Here is a 13,850-nt window from a genome sequence, read left to right as displayed (position 1 = left end):
GAATTAGTAATCATGCATAACAGGCATAGTTGAAAGACAAAAAGTCGTGAAATCAAGTGAAACCCAATTGAAGATCCTCGGTGAGAAGTGCCAATATTTAGAGCTATCAACCTCCCTAAGCTTAGCTATTACTCGTCCTCGAGTGACAAAGTGATAAATATTAATAGCAACAATTTAAAAAACTTGGGTAGAAGAACTCACAAGTCCGAGGTGCTGTCATCTTCACAAATCTTGCTACTTTAAACATGATCATAAAATATTTCAGCGGTTGCATCAAAGTAGGCAAGCCTTGTATGCTTATTTTTCCTACAAGCCAGTGGGGAAACGCGCATAAAGAATTATCACATTTTATTTAGCTGTTTTTGGCATGAACCTCAATTAGCGAAAACAGGGTTAAATCAAGGAGCTCACTTCGAAAAGTAATTTTAAGTCGATCATTAATTCATATGGGGTTGAGTCTACTTCTAAAGATAGGCTCTTAAGACAATTATTACAACACTCTAGTCATCATTAAGATATTCGTTCTCATGCTTTACTTTATTCATTTATTTCTAAATGAAGATATCATGGCAATTTTTCTACGAGGATCACAAATGATATCACAAGCTAGATAGAAGTTTAAAAAAGGTGCAACAAAATTCTGACTTTCCTCTCATGGGTGTAACATGAACAAGTGTGTACGAACAAAACTAATCTAATCAAAGCATCCAAAAGCAGCGGGATACATTATTGCACAAAACTTCATCGAATATGAACATTGCACAAGACTCTACAAATGCAAAAGTAACTTCCCAAAGCTTAGAAGTTTTAAAAACCAAAACTTGAATAGGTCACCAAAAGAAAAGATAAAATGCAATTTCAAAAGACACCTCCCCAAGATTAAATGAAAATAAGGGCGACACAGTTTACCGTTGAGGTACCAATAACCTCTCTTTCGCTGGACATGAATCTTGTATTCAACGAGTACTTCTTGATGTGGCTTGGTGGTCGCCTTCCTAGAGAACCTGGACTATTTTTATTTAGAGAGATTCTTGTTGGAAAGTTTTACGATCACATCTTGTTGAAGTGTTGATTTGAAACAACCCAGATGCTAATGTAAGTATTTTCACGGTTTGGCACACGTCGTACACGTCATCACACGAGATTCAAGTCTCTGTAAAAATAACAAAAAAACGAACGATTCGGTGCACGAATAAAGTTCGTTCACCCAATCGATAAAACAAAAGCAAAGCACGAATGAAGTTTTACAAAGAATCATTGGCTAGGAATTTTTAGAGGTAAGTGAAATAAAAAGGCAGTACAATACTCACAGTTGTTTAGCATCTCCATTTTTAAAGGCAAATAAGTCGGTAGAACTGGGTGGTACGGGCACGTGTGCCCATCCTAGAGGTCATTAAAACTTTTTGAAATCCTTTAAATTTCTTCCACAACTTCGGCCCAAGCCTCCATCGATGGGCCTCGCTTCGCTCGTCAGAAACTTTGCCTCCCTTTAATATGAATTTGGATCATAACCTAGCAAACTCCACCTTGAGAGAAATTATCTTGTAGCATGAACTTCAACAATCTCCACTTATTGGTCCCAACAACCACTTGGACTGAACAGTTATACCAACACAGCTCGAGCAAATCTCAAACTTGGCAACATAAACTAGCTTGTCATCATATTACGAGGATTATCATGACTTATCTTTTATACCTTTAGTTTACCTTGAGCAACAATGTCGCAAACATAATGGTACTTGACATCAATGTGATTTGTCCTTTCATGGACCATTTGATATTTAGTAAGGTATATAGCACTTTGACCGTCACAAAACAAGTTAATGCAAGAATCATCTCCATAAAGCTCAGCACGAAAACCTTTCAACCAAACAGACTCTTTGCAAGCATCAACAATAGTCATATATTCTGCTTTGGTTTTAGATTGGACAACAACAGGTTCTAATGTTGCCTTCCAACTCACAACACATCCACAAACAGTGAACACACCTCACTCTGTTCATCAGAAGTTAACATCCCTTTAATATGAATTTAGATCACAACATAACAAACACGACCTCTACCTGTCTTTGTCTCAACTGATGGCTAGTGACGGACCCTGTAGGATTGCTTCCTAAACCTCTTAGATATTGTAGTGCACGAGTCTTGCAGTGTGGCTAGTGACCGAGGGCACTTGGACCATTCCCTTCAGGAGACCGTTTGGTTCAGGGGAGAGGGCACAATGGGTTTGCCTTTGCCCGGACCTGGATAGAGTGCAACTCAACAATGAGAAGGAAAAGTTCACCTAGGCCTTGAAGGATTTGATAGGCTTCTCCGACAGGTCCGCGTATCTATGCCTCGTGATGGGCCATAACAATCCACATCCTGCATTCATTTGGAAAATTACAGCGCCTTCAAAGATCGAGATTTTCCTTGCTAGCTCGCTAGGGGCCGATTGCTGTCAGGGGACGCAATCCAAAAATGGAGAGGGAGAAGTTAGTTGGTTGGTGCCTATGTGGCAAGGTCAAGGCTGTCAACCATATTTTCTTCACTTTCCACATTGCGAAGTTCATGTGGAGCTGTGCGAGAGACCTGGTTCATGTGGACCGGAACCCTGACTTGCTTGGGGATGTTTTGCATTTAGCTAGTTTCATGAGCGGGCCAGCGTAGACACATTGTCTGGATAGTATTTGCCACGTAATGTTGGGCCCTTTGAGTTGCTAGAAGAAAACTGACTATTCAGGGATTCATCCCTAAATATCCTGTTAACATTGTCTTTCATATGGTCACTCTTCGGCTTCTGGGGTGAAGATAAAGGACAAGTAAGCGTTGGGACATGCGAGCTCTAGGCTGAGGACAATGCACTACTCGCTTAGGGGAGATCGTCAGTAGTGTGCTTGCTACTTTAGCCATTGTATCATCCAGCCCTTTCTTGGTTCTATCCTTGCATTGCATTCGGTTTCTGTTAGCCCAGACATGAGTGTATGGTGTGCGTTGTATTGAACCTTTTTCTTTTTGCAAATGGTGTGTTGAATTGAAACTGGTTGGTCGACTTCATTAAGTTAAAGTTGAGCTCATCTTGAGCCTTCCATCCAAGAAGCAAATTCTCTAGGGAGAAAATAAATTCAATAGTTTAAAACGATAGAAGAGATGAAATGGTGTGAATACAATATACATAGTTAACATCTTATCTCCGATTTATTTTTTATTTAATTTCATGATTCTCCTTGTCTTATTTCATTTCACTGGTAGCAGTCATAGGAATGGATTCCCTGCCCATATCGTCATCTTTGGACACCTCAGCTTGTTCCTTCGCTTTGCCCCAAAGAACCAGGTATAGGCCACCCACAATTAGTATAGAACCAAGCACACTGCATTGGTGCGAAACATAAGAATTCAGCCTTGGAAAAAAGGAATCCGCGGAGGCATATCCATTGATATGCAATACAGGTCTAAAATGTATTCACCTCCCGAGGTACAACGCCTCGTTGAGAAGAATGGAGCTCAGAACTGCGACGAAGATGAGCATCAATGGGCTGAACACAGCGATAAAGAGGGGCCCTTTCTTTCGCAGGCACCATGATAGTAACGGGAACGCGAATCCTGATGCTACCAAGCCCTGAGTGGAACAAATAACATGATGCATTCTTGAGGTTGTGAATGACTGAATGGAAGAACTTTCTAGACACGAGAAAAAAGTCCCACTTACCGCGTAAGCTGACGAGTAGAGTCTAATGTTTAGGCCTAGCCTCCACTGTTCCTTGTCTCTCTCCACACAAGCTGCCATTATAGTCGACTGGATTGCACCGAAGAGACACACCATTGCAGCAATCGAGTAGTGGCATGGATACACTTCACCCACTTTCGCCTGCAAGTGAAACACCGAATATTACCACATAAGCGATGTCCTATCCTGGTGGGTGCAGATCTACTGTAGAACAAGTAACACAGTGCGAGATAACTAACCTGGATGACAAGCCATGTAGCGTAGCTGAAACAACTGGTGATGCCAAGAAATGAGCCAAGAATTTGATTACCACTTGATGGTGGGTGGGTGTGGTGGGCTTTGGTGATGTGTACAAGCTTGGGACGCGGCAGCCGACGAAGAAACTTCAACTCTGGCCCCTTATAGAATGTAAGCAACATTGCACCACCCATGCCGATAAGGGTTCCCACAAATTTTGCTTGCCCAGCACGCTTCTTAAGTTTCAAAGTCTCAAGCCTGTTGTTTAATTCAGTATGGAGGCCAATATTAATTTCTTTTACAACATAAACATTATTTTCCCAATCGAATGAGATGAAAATTTCATTGAATAACAATTATACAAAAATGTATGCAATATCAGTGGATACATGCATCGATATTTGTATTCACATATGTGTGGAAAATTTTCTAACCTTGTCAATATCACAAGAATGAAGGTTGCTGCAGGTGTCAGGTTGGCGATAGCTGTAACAAAGGTTGCCGAAGTTAACTTTATGGCCAGCACGTACAGGTTCTGGTTTATAGTAAATCTGTGTACGCATAAACAGGCATACGATAAGATATATACACATATAAATCAAAAAATTCTTATTATGAACAAATAAATTATTTCACGCTCACATGTCTACGGTAATATTCATTGATCTTTCCCCAGGTAAATACCACTTCTTACCAGAAAATACGATCACTTCTTAATATACTTTTTACTAAATCACTCTTGGAAGGAAATTTTTCTTGGAACTTAGAAGTAATAGCAAGGAAATTCTGCTACAACTTACATACAAATGACATAAAAGAATAAAAAACCACCAATATGCCTATCAAGCAACATACCCTAGAACTATGTATAAATGAAGATAGAAATTAACTTTACTAAATAAGTTTCATTAGAAGGATAAACCATAGACATGGTTAGAATCATATTCATTATAGTGACGATAACTCTAAATGTCCGAATGAGTACCGACCAAGTACATACCACGACTAAGTAGCAGTAACTGAATTTATAATGCAGGAATTTAGCATATATGTCGGCCAAAATTGAAAATTTATTGATTTCCTACATGTGTACCTAAGTACCCTGTATATACACATTTTTGGTACACATAGCCGATATGCCAGTCAGTATTCTAAATTATATCAACTACGTCCACCAAAGCATTTGAATATCATAAGCTCTGCATCTTAGAACACTGTAAAACCATCCAATTCAGCATGTTGGATCACATTAATGCTTGCCACTATATGAAAAGATTTGATACATGACATATATGTCTTATTATTGAGGTGGATATGACCAACCATTTTTTCTCGGGTGGAAAAAGAATACCGATGTGCACCAGTATGCATTACCTTTTTCTGAAAATACGTTCAAGATTTGTCAAACGAATTTATAAATTAAGAAAAAAATTATATAAAAAGTTGAAAATATTATTAAAATATGGGTAAATTCTTTTGGTACAAATTGTCCTCAGTGGCAAACAGTTAAGCCGGTTTTCATTGATATTTTAGAAATACCATCTGAGGAAAAAAAACCCTGGATATGACACACATTATCCACCAAAACGTAACTTCTACAGAAGTACTCAGTTACCCATGGCGTCGACACTTAACAGAATTAACAGAATTCGTGATGCAACATTTTTTTTCTTCTTCTAGGATTGACACAGGGCAAGGCTCATAATAGATCTGCGCTGGAGGAGATTGCTTAGTTCCTCACCCAACTTCTGTGCATCCAAAAGGCTTGGTACTTCAACAAATCATTAGAGGTGTGCATTAGCATCTTTTGAAGCCACCCGGAGTTCCTCTAAGCACACTTGGTATCGTTTCATTTGGCCCAGGTACAGGGTTTTAGTCATGGGTTTAGGATTTATGCTGGGATTCAACAAGTTCCTCGATGCCGTGAGTAAAAAATTACCCAGATGGCAAAAAGGCTCGATCGTTATATACCATATTTTTCACAGTTTCTTTTGTACCATATTTTAACAGTTGCAAAGGTGTTGGCAGCTCAACGCAGAAATGAATGATACAAAATTAATACATCTGTTTGTTTTCCTTTGTCCACTAATATGTTTGTTGAATCTTATGATGGGTCTATTGTGCATAGCTTATTAATTCTCTCCTTGCGCAAATAAGTGCAATTCTATGTTTTGTTCAGAGTCAAACTTACTAAAATTTGACCAACTTTATAAAAAGTAATAGCATTTATGAAACTAAATTGGTATAGCTAAATTCACCTTAAAATGTTTTTTATTGAAAAAATACTGTAGGGGGCTAGAGTGATTTTATTTTAGTTTTAAGTAATAGGAACCCAAATTTGCATCCCTTAGGACTTAAACTTTGGTGGTTGGGTTGTACATCCACTTCCCTAACCAACTGAACTAGACTCGCTACTTGAGATGTAGTTTCATTATATACCAATTTTCCATCATATATGTTGAAACTCTTTTCTATAAAGTTGTTCAAATATGACCACTTATGCGTGGATGGAGGAAGTCGGTTATTTTATTAATCTAATGAAAACCAAATACTTCATGCAGAAAAATGATGTATATTAACTTCCTTTTTATTTATTTTTAACAGAAGTCAACACCTAATAACATATGTACAAAAAGCACCCTTCATAATATCCAAGATGTAAATTTAATTCATGAAAATGTAGGAAACTGCTGTTTTTCTACATAATAAATAATTGGAGGCAAAATTGTGAATTGTTATGTTTTAGTTTGGTGTGTCTAAGAAGAAGATGTCAACTATTACTACTCAGAGGCACTTATTGCTGCACCCATGTTATGCTCAAAAGTTCTTTTGTCTATCCCCAACAACTTGCATAAATCTAGCAATAAGCTAGTACTGCAAGTTTTTTTCCATATTATATGACTACTTACTAACCCAAAATGGAAGAGAGTGATTGCATGCTGCCACTTCCAATTTGCTTACTCTGGACTAACTTTGCAGTACCTTTAAGCGTGTGCACAAGTGCACCACAAATTGTAAATACGTAATACTGCTACATATAGTAATTTGATGAATTTCTTAAGAAAATAAATATATTCGCTTTTACATAAGGAAATATAAGCATGCATGGCAGAATATTAACTTCAACATGTCATGAACTGTGTTAGAGAAAAGAAATTAAAATAGAGTAACCATTGTTGATATATTTGTCAATTTGGTCAATCAGCATAATGTGCATTGTCGATATTCAGCACAATACTGCTTTAATAAACCTTCTTATAGAGCAATTATGAATTGAACCATGCTTGTGGTCTCAAGAACAGGCTACTTGAATTACAGAATCGCTGCAATTTAAGTATTTTCCTCTCAAAAACGTAGACGAGTAAAAGCATAGGCCCCGTTTGGTTCCCAGTTTCCAAAACGGGAGTATATTTTCACGGATCTCCAGAGGCCACGCTAAAGTTCTAGCGCTGAACAGGAGTACCCGGCGCGGGACGGAAGAAGCGATCATCCAAGCGGGGCCTTATGAGTTGATCTAATAAAAAACTACTTACCCGAACAGCCCACACAAGAACAAGTGTAGTACGACCTTCCTGGATAGTGGTGGCCTTGTGTTCCTGCAATCACATAGATAGTCTCTTAAATCTGCAGTTGGTATATAACAGAGCAGCAACAGTTAATGGAAGAATTTTTTCAATAAAAAGAAATATATTAATATCAGGAGATACCAAATATATTTATGGGATATTCACTTTGGCTCATAGGAGCATTTGCTCCCCGGCGCGAAGCTCTTTTTCTTTGATTGACATCAAGTGACTATAGATCCATGATGAAAGTCGGAAGAAGAGAATTTCATGAAGGCCAGAGGGGAGGACTAGCTAAGGAAGGTTCAAGTCTTTGCGTTGTTGAGGGACTTGCTTGGTGTTTCGGGCTTCACAGCAGCGGTATGAAAGTGGGGGCGACAACACAGGTGAAGTGCAGAGTCCTACCTTTCAGGGTGAAAACCCAAGGTCTGGCCTTAATTGGTTGTGCCTGGCAATGTCCTTGGTGGAGGCATTTGTTTTGAGAGCGGGGACTAGTCTGGTGCTGTCTTGGCGGTGGATGTATTGATGTTGTTAGGCCCGAGATACTGTAGCGGGACTTTTATTTCTTAGTTTTCTTTTCTTGTTTTTGGCTGTGTGCATCCGTAGTGCCATTAGGGTGGTGCGTTGTTGCAGAGGCTGGGTGTAATTGGTATCTTCTTGATATTAATATATTCCCTTTATCGAAAAAGGAGCATTTGCTCCCGTTGTGTGAATCTACATTTCGAAGTGTCAAAAAATTCTAAAATAAAATGTTCCACGTACATCTACATATTTCATATTCGTACACAAGTTTTTTAAAAAAAAAAAAATATGGCTCCTATAAAAAGACAAATTTTAATGCTATAAAAAGACAAATTTTTTATCTTTTTTGTACATGGCACATAAAATATTGTTTCTCCACGAAAACTTATGCACTAACATAAAATATCATGATGTACACCAAAAAAATTATCTCAATTTTTTTAAAAAAATTAAAAATTATTTTTTCATTATTTTGTATAATGGGAGCATTTGCTCCTATGAGCCAAAACGCCACCTCCATATATATAGTCTCTACAACAACGCAATACCTAATGGCAGTACGAATGAACACAACCAAAAAGGGTAAAAGAAATAATAAATAAAAGTCCGTAAACAACGTGGTAGCCCTAGCAACAACAATACATCCACAACCAAGACAACACCTGAACTTCAGACTCTCTAAAAATGACGCCTCCAAGAAGAGAACATTGCACAAACGCCCTCGTCGCCTGATGAAAGATCTTCGGTTTTCACTCTGAAGATAGTCTCTGGTCTCAAAACAATGTCTTAAATAACCAATTAAGGTCAGACCTTGGATTTTCACCATAAAAGGTAAGACTCTAAACTTCACCTTTGTTGTTGCCCCCACATACATACTACTACTGCGAAACCCCGGAACACCAAGCAAGTCCCTCAACAGCGCAGAGACTTAAACCTCCATTGCCAGTCCTCTGGTCCAACCATCATGATATTCTCCTTCTCTGACTTCACCATGGACCAAAATGTCACCTACTAGCAAGAATGAATAGACGTTCGCGCTGCTCCTTCCAAAACCAAACGATCGAAGAAAACATGGGTGCGCACGACCGAATACCTCCCGATCCAGAAAACTCCTGACAATAGATGCACTGTTAGGCGAAGCCTTTCGGAACTCAACATTTCGGCCATATCAAGATGGACAAGCTTCATCCAGGTCTTCATCTTCTCACAAGAGAAACCCTAGGACCACCACCATTTATTCAGGTTAGGCCCCAACACCGCCCACCATCCCATGCTGACAAAGGCAACGCGGAGCCTAGGCAACGCCTTGCAACCAGTCGGCCCTCTCCATCGGCAACAACCACGATCGCGGAGAGGTCAACGAGAAGACCGACCTAGCGTTTTCACCCAATCCGGCCCGTACAAACCCACACCTCCCCCACTAGCATGGCCCGCCGATGGAGGCGACCATCACCACCACCAGGACGCCGCCCAGAACGCCTCCCCGATCGTCGTTCGCCGCGTCGCCGCTACTCTAGGCGCGTTGTTGCTCACTCCACTGCCGCTCACATCAGATAGCCACCACGCCATGGTGCCCGGCAACCGCACGCCGCCCGCACGATGGACGATCTATCCCACACTGTTCCTCCAAGCTAGGGGACGAGCAGACCACCCCCCCCCCCACCCGCTGGCAACAACCAATCTTTGCCTGCTCGCTCCTTCTGACGGAGGTGAGAGGAGGAGAGGGAGGGTGGGGGAGGGATGGCGGCGGTGCAAATTTTTAGGGTCCCCCGGTCGTCACGCGGGGACGAGCACAGTTAATGGAAGATATCGATAACATTCAACTAATTAAACTAGCAAAAGTTAACTTTTTGAATCTACCGTGCAAAAATCAGGACATTTTCTGAAACATAAGGCCAAAGGCCCAGCTTTAACTTAATAAAGACGCAACGACAGACTTACAAAGTGCTAAAAGAATAGCTTACAAACATCAAGGAACAAGTAAACGTAAAAATATAGAAAAAGCACACAGCTTGGTCTTCAATGACATCACCCAACAAAATAAGTAGATCTGGGGAGAGGAAACACCGTGAAGCTCACCACCGTAAAATCCTTTAATAGTCAAGTCCTAGCGGGTCACAGCCAACATACCATCCGCGTTCGGCTCCTAAGAAGCCCCCAACCTTCTCTCCCTGGATTTAGGGCGTCGAACCGTCGGCAGGCAGTGCAACTCTCCCAAGAGCATGCATAAACACCTAGGGTAGCATGCCAAGGACCGGAACCAAGCACGAGCATCACCGCCGGCTATCGCACCGCCCACCCATAAGACTTCAGCTTCAGGACACAGATCGCCAAAGAAGACATCTCAAGTTAGGGGCATCCATGTTGCCATGACCAGCCGGAGCACCAATTGTTGCCGGAAAGGGGAAAATTTTCCCCTCTCGCTTAGGCCGAGGGTGCCGAGCCGCTGACGAGCCACAACACTAGCCGAACACCACCACACTCCGCTACCTGCAGACCATGAAACACACGCAGCACGACCACCTTCCGCAGTCCCAAGGAGGTGCCTCCAAGAACTCGACACCCGAGCGCATTTGCCGCCCAATCTGGAGATTTTAGGTTTTCACCTGGGTGCAGAGGAAGGAGGGAAGGGGGTTGTACCTCAACGTCACCTCCTAGGAGGAAGACAGCATCCAAAATGCCGCCGACGTCATGAACACCACCAGCAGACAAGGATCTCTCCCGGCAAGAGCCCCCGACCCCGCCACCCCAACACAGCAACTGAACCAGCGGGGACGCCAAGTTCCATGGACCTTGGGGTGGGTATGATGTGGAAGCAGGCCGGTATCTTCATCTCTGACTCGGGCGGTCGACGGGTCGACCAGTGCGACGCAAGCACCCTCCACTGCCTCCATGCCACCCGCATGACTGAGGATATGGTCTATAGTGTCGGCCTATTAGATGTCCAGGATCTTGGAGATCTTCATTATTTTCTAGGCATTGAGATATACTAGCTCGTGCTGGCATGAGTTCGTGCACACCATGTCCAACACCTCTCTCCACTAGAGAAACATTAAACTTGATAGATGGCTCTCCTCTTGGCCCTAAGGATATTACACATTACAGAAGTATTATGTGGGGACTCCAGTATCTGACACTGACTCGATCTGGTCTCTCTTTTTCAGTTAATAAGGTCTGTTAGTATCTTCATGCTCCTACTACTGCACATTGAACTGCTGTTAAACGCATTTTGAGGTATATTCATGGCACAGGAACGGTTGGTTTTACTTTCAAGAGGTCCAGTTCCACTCTTCTTAGTGTCTATTCAGATGTAGATTGGGCAGGTGATTTAGATGACAGACGCTCTACTGGTGGATTTGCTATATTTTTTTTGGTCCCAATCTTGTTTCTTGGAGTACCAGAAAACAACCTACTGTGTCTAGTACAAGTACAAAGGCTGAATATAAAGCTCTTGCAAATGCCAATGCTGAGCTTATTTTGCTTGAAGCACTAGTTTGTGAACATGCATGGTGTTTTCCTTCTGGAGAAACCATGTTGATGGTGTGATAATCTTGGTGCCACCTTCCTGTCTACCAATCTAGTTTTTCATGCAGGTATAAAACATATTGAGATAGATTTCTGTTTTTTTCGAGAACGAGTTCCTAGCAAGCAGCTTGATGTCAGGTTCACATCAAGCAAGGATCAAATTACAGATGGCTTCACAAAAACTTTATATGTAAAAAAATTAGATGAGTTTAAGCATAATCTAAACCTCTCCTAGGTCTAGATTAAGTGGGGGTATTAGATGTGTAATATGGGTACGTATACAATATGGTGTAGTACACCAATATACGTACCAAACTCTGTACATGCCATCATGGGGGTTATTCTCACCCATATAAACACGTAACCGATCCCTCGAAAGAGGCACGATCGTTCCTCCAAAGTTCAACACGACCCCGCCCCCTGCCGCCGCCGTCGGGAACCACATCACCCTCAACTCGCAGAGGCCACCACCTCAGATGCCTAGGCCCCAACTGTGGAAAGCCCTGACCTGACCCGAGGTCGCTCCGACAGGAGCATATCGGTGTAGGAGGCATCCACCGCGCGTCTGCACCATAACCCCCCACGGGGCGTTCCTCCACCCAGCACCGGCGTCACGGCCTTTGATCGGCATGCAGCGTCTCCGGGGTGATGATGAAGGGAGGACATAGAGGAGGGAGCAGCGACGGGGCTAGGGTTTCGCCCCTTGGTTACCTGGAGGGGGAGGACGAGGCGAAGGAGCGAACGTGTTGCGTTCGCAAAAATCAGGTAATTATGAGCAGTTTCTCCTACTAATTGAAAATTTACTACATTTTCTCGTACTATAAGATGTTATTTTAACCACAAGAGTATATTGGTTATACTAACATCTTACACAGTTGGAGGAGGAGCGCTAGGACATGGATTTTGGGCGCAACCGTTTTAAAACGGTTGGACAAGATTTATTTAGCCGGTGCGGCTGGCAGCTTGAGCGCAGACTCACGTGTTGATCCACTGATGCGTTTTTCATTTATCCTTATATATTTAGATGGTTGATACATGTATAGATCTTGAGTGATTCGTGAACTATTGTAATAACGATGATACTATGAGTGTGGCACTTTTCCAATAACAATGTAATAAAGGCCGCGTGCATTTATTCGATGCAGAGGAGGTTTAATCCCCATTTTCAATTTTTTTTTGGTTATACTAACATCTTAGTACATATTATCATGGGATGGAGGTAGTAATAGCTCTGAGAAAAAGGAGCATTTCTCTCTGTCTTGCGCTTCCTGCAGCATGCATGCTTGCCTTTTGATCAGATCACGGAACATGCTGTTACCTTCAAGGTCTATGGACGTTTAAATTGACCAAAACAAAGGCTGCAGGTGCATGCAAGCTAGAGAAGAATCACTAGAGCAGTAGATCTCATATACATATATCTTTCTTGATCGCTGCGTGGGAATCTAGAAATTCTTTTTCAGCCAACCAAAACTGCATTTGCGTTGCCATTTTGAATTGACAAAAAAACAGACGTGCACGCATATGCATGCATGCTAGTGACGCATCTCTAACTCTCAGGAGAAAACGTATCGCACCTCTCGACGAAGAAGGCGATGGGGCACAGGAAGACGACGGCGAACATGAAGCGGTAGGCCACCAGGACGCGGGCGTCCATGCCGTCGTTGAGCGCGAGCTTGATGAGGATGTTCAGCACGGAGAATAGCATCTGCACCACGACCATCCCCGCCGCCGGCCTCGCCGCCTCTGCCAACACCCCGCACCCTCCGCCGCCGCCTCCCTCCATCGATCGCTCACGCAATAGCCTCAAGCCAGTGACTCCCAATGAAGCGCTGGTTATAGGCTATAGGCTGAAGGCTGAAGGCTGAAGGCTGAAGGCTGAAGTATATATGTAGGCTGAAGGCTGAGTCGCGCCGCTACGCGATCTAGGTGGCAGGCTGCGCAGCAGGGGATGCTTTCGTTCCGGTGGGCTGTTGCTTCGGCTTTGCTGAATCCGGTATCCCTTGAGTGGGTGCGTGCTGAGTGCAGCGCATAACCTCGTTCATATCGCCGCCGAACAAGGGAATAGATGACTAGGATGATATACTTTCGTTCCCATCCGCAAAATTAAGGTGAAAACAGCGCATGTTTTCCATGTTAAAGTGCACACTAATAAAACACTGTCTTTTATAGCTTCACTGGAATATCATCTCGGCATTAATCTAGCAGATCTTTTTATTAGTCGATCACAAACAGGATCTTTAAAATTGTTCATAGAAATATCACAAACAAGCAAGCAAACAAACAATAAATTCCCATAG

General features: G+C 42.3%; 1 protein-coding gene across 1 annotated transcript; it reads right to left on the bottom strand.

The window, feature by feature from the left end:
* Positions 1-3,211: 3,211 nt before the first annotated feature.
* Positions 3,212-13,291, bottom strand: LOC124670605 (WAT1-related protein At1g09380-like). The gene is made up of 7 exons (XM_047207087.1): positions 13,128-13,291; positions 7,477-7,539; positions 4,378-4,494; positions 3,946-4,201; positions 3,689-3,847; positions 3,447-3,598; positions 3,212-3,350 (listed from the first exon to the last, which is right to left on the bottom strand). The coding sequence occupies exons 1-7, from the start codon at positions 13,271-13,273 to the stop codon at positions 3,212-3,214; spliced, it is 1,032 nt and encodes a 343-aa protein (XP_047063043.1). The 5' UTR covers positions 13,274-13,291.
* Between the last annotated feature and the right edge of the window lie 559 nt (positions 13,292-13,850).

Source organism: Lolium rigidum, chromosome 7, assembly GCF_022539505.1.
Source record: "Lolium rigidum isolate FL_2022 chromosome 7, APGP_CSIRO_Lrig_0.1, whole genome shotgun sequence".
Classification (NCBI taxonomy): domain Eukaryota; kingdom Viridiplantae; phylum Streptophyta; class Magnoliopsida; order Poales; family Poaceae; genus Lolium; species Lolium rigidum.
Note: the sequence above shows the minus strand (reverse complement) of the source record. Positions and strands in the feature narration are given on the sequence as shown.

What these genes read in the sequence shown, in the direction of transcription:
- LOC124670605 (XM_047207087.1), bottom strand. Translation starts at nt 13,273, where the DNA reads ATGGTCGTGGTGCAGATGCTATTCTCCGTGCTGAACATCCTCATCAAG. An exon ending in ATTCTTGTGATATTGACAAG is followed by an intron (nt 4,202 to 4,377) that starts GTTAGAAAATTT and finishes ATTAAACAACAG; the next exon opens with GCTTGAGACTTTGAAACTTA. An exon ending in GAGGCGTTGTACCTCGGGAG is followed by an intron (nt 3,351 to 3,446) that starts GTGAATACATTT and finishes GCACCAATGCAG; the next exon opens with TGTGCTTGGTTCTATACTAA.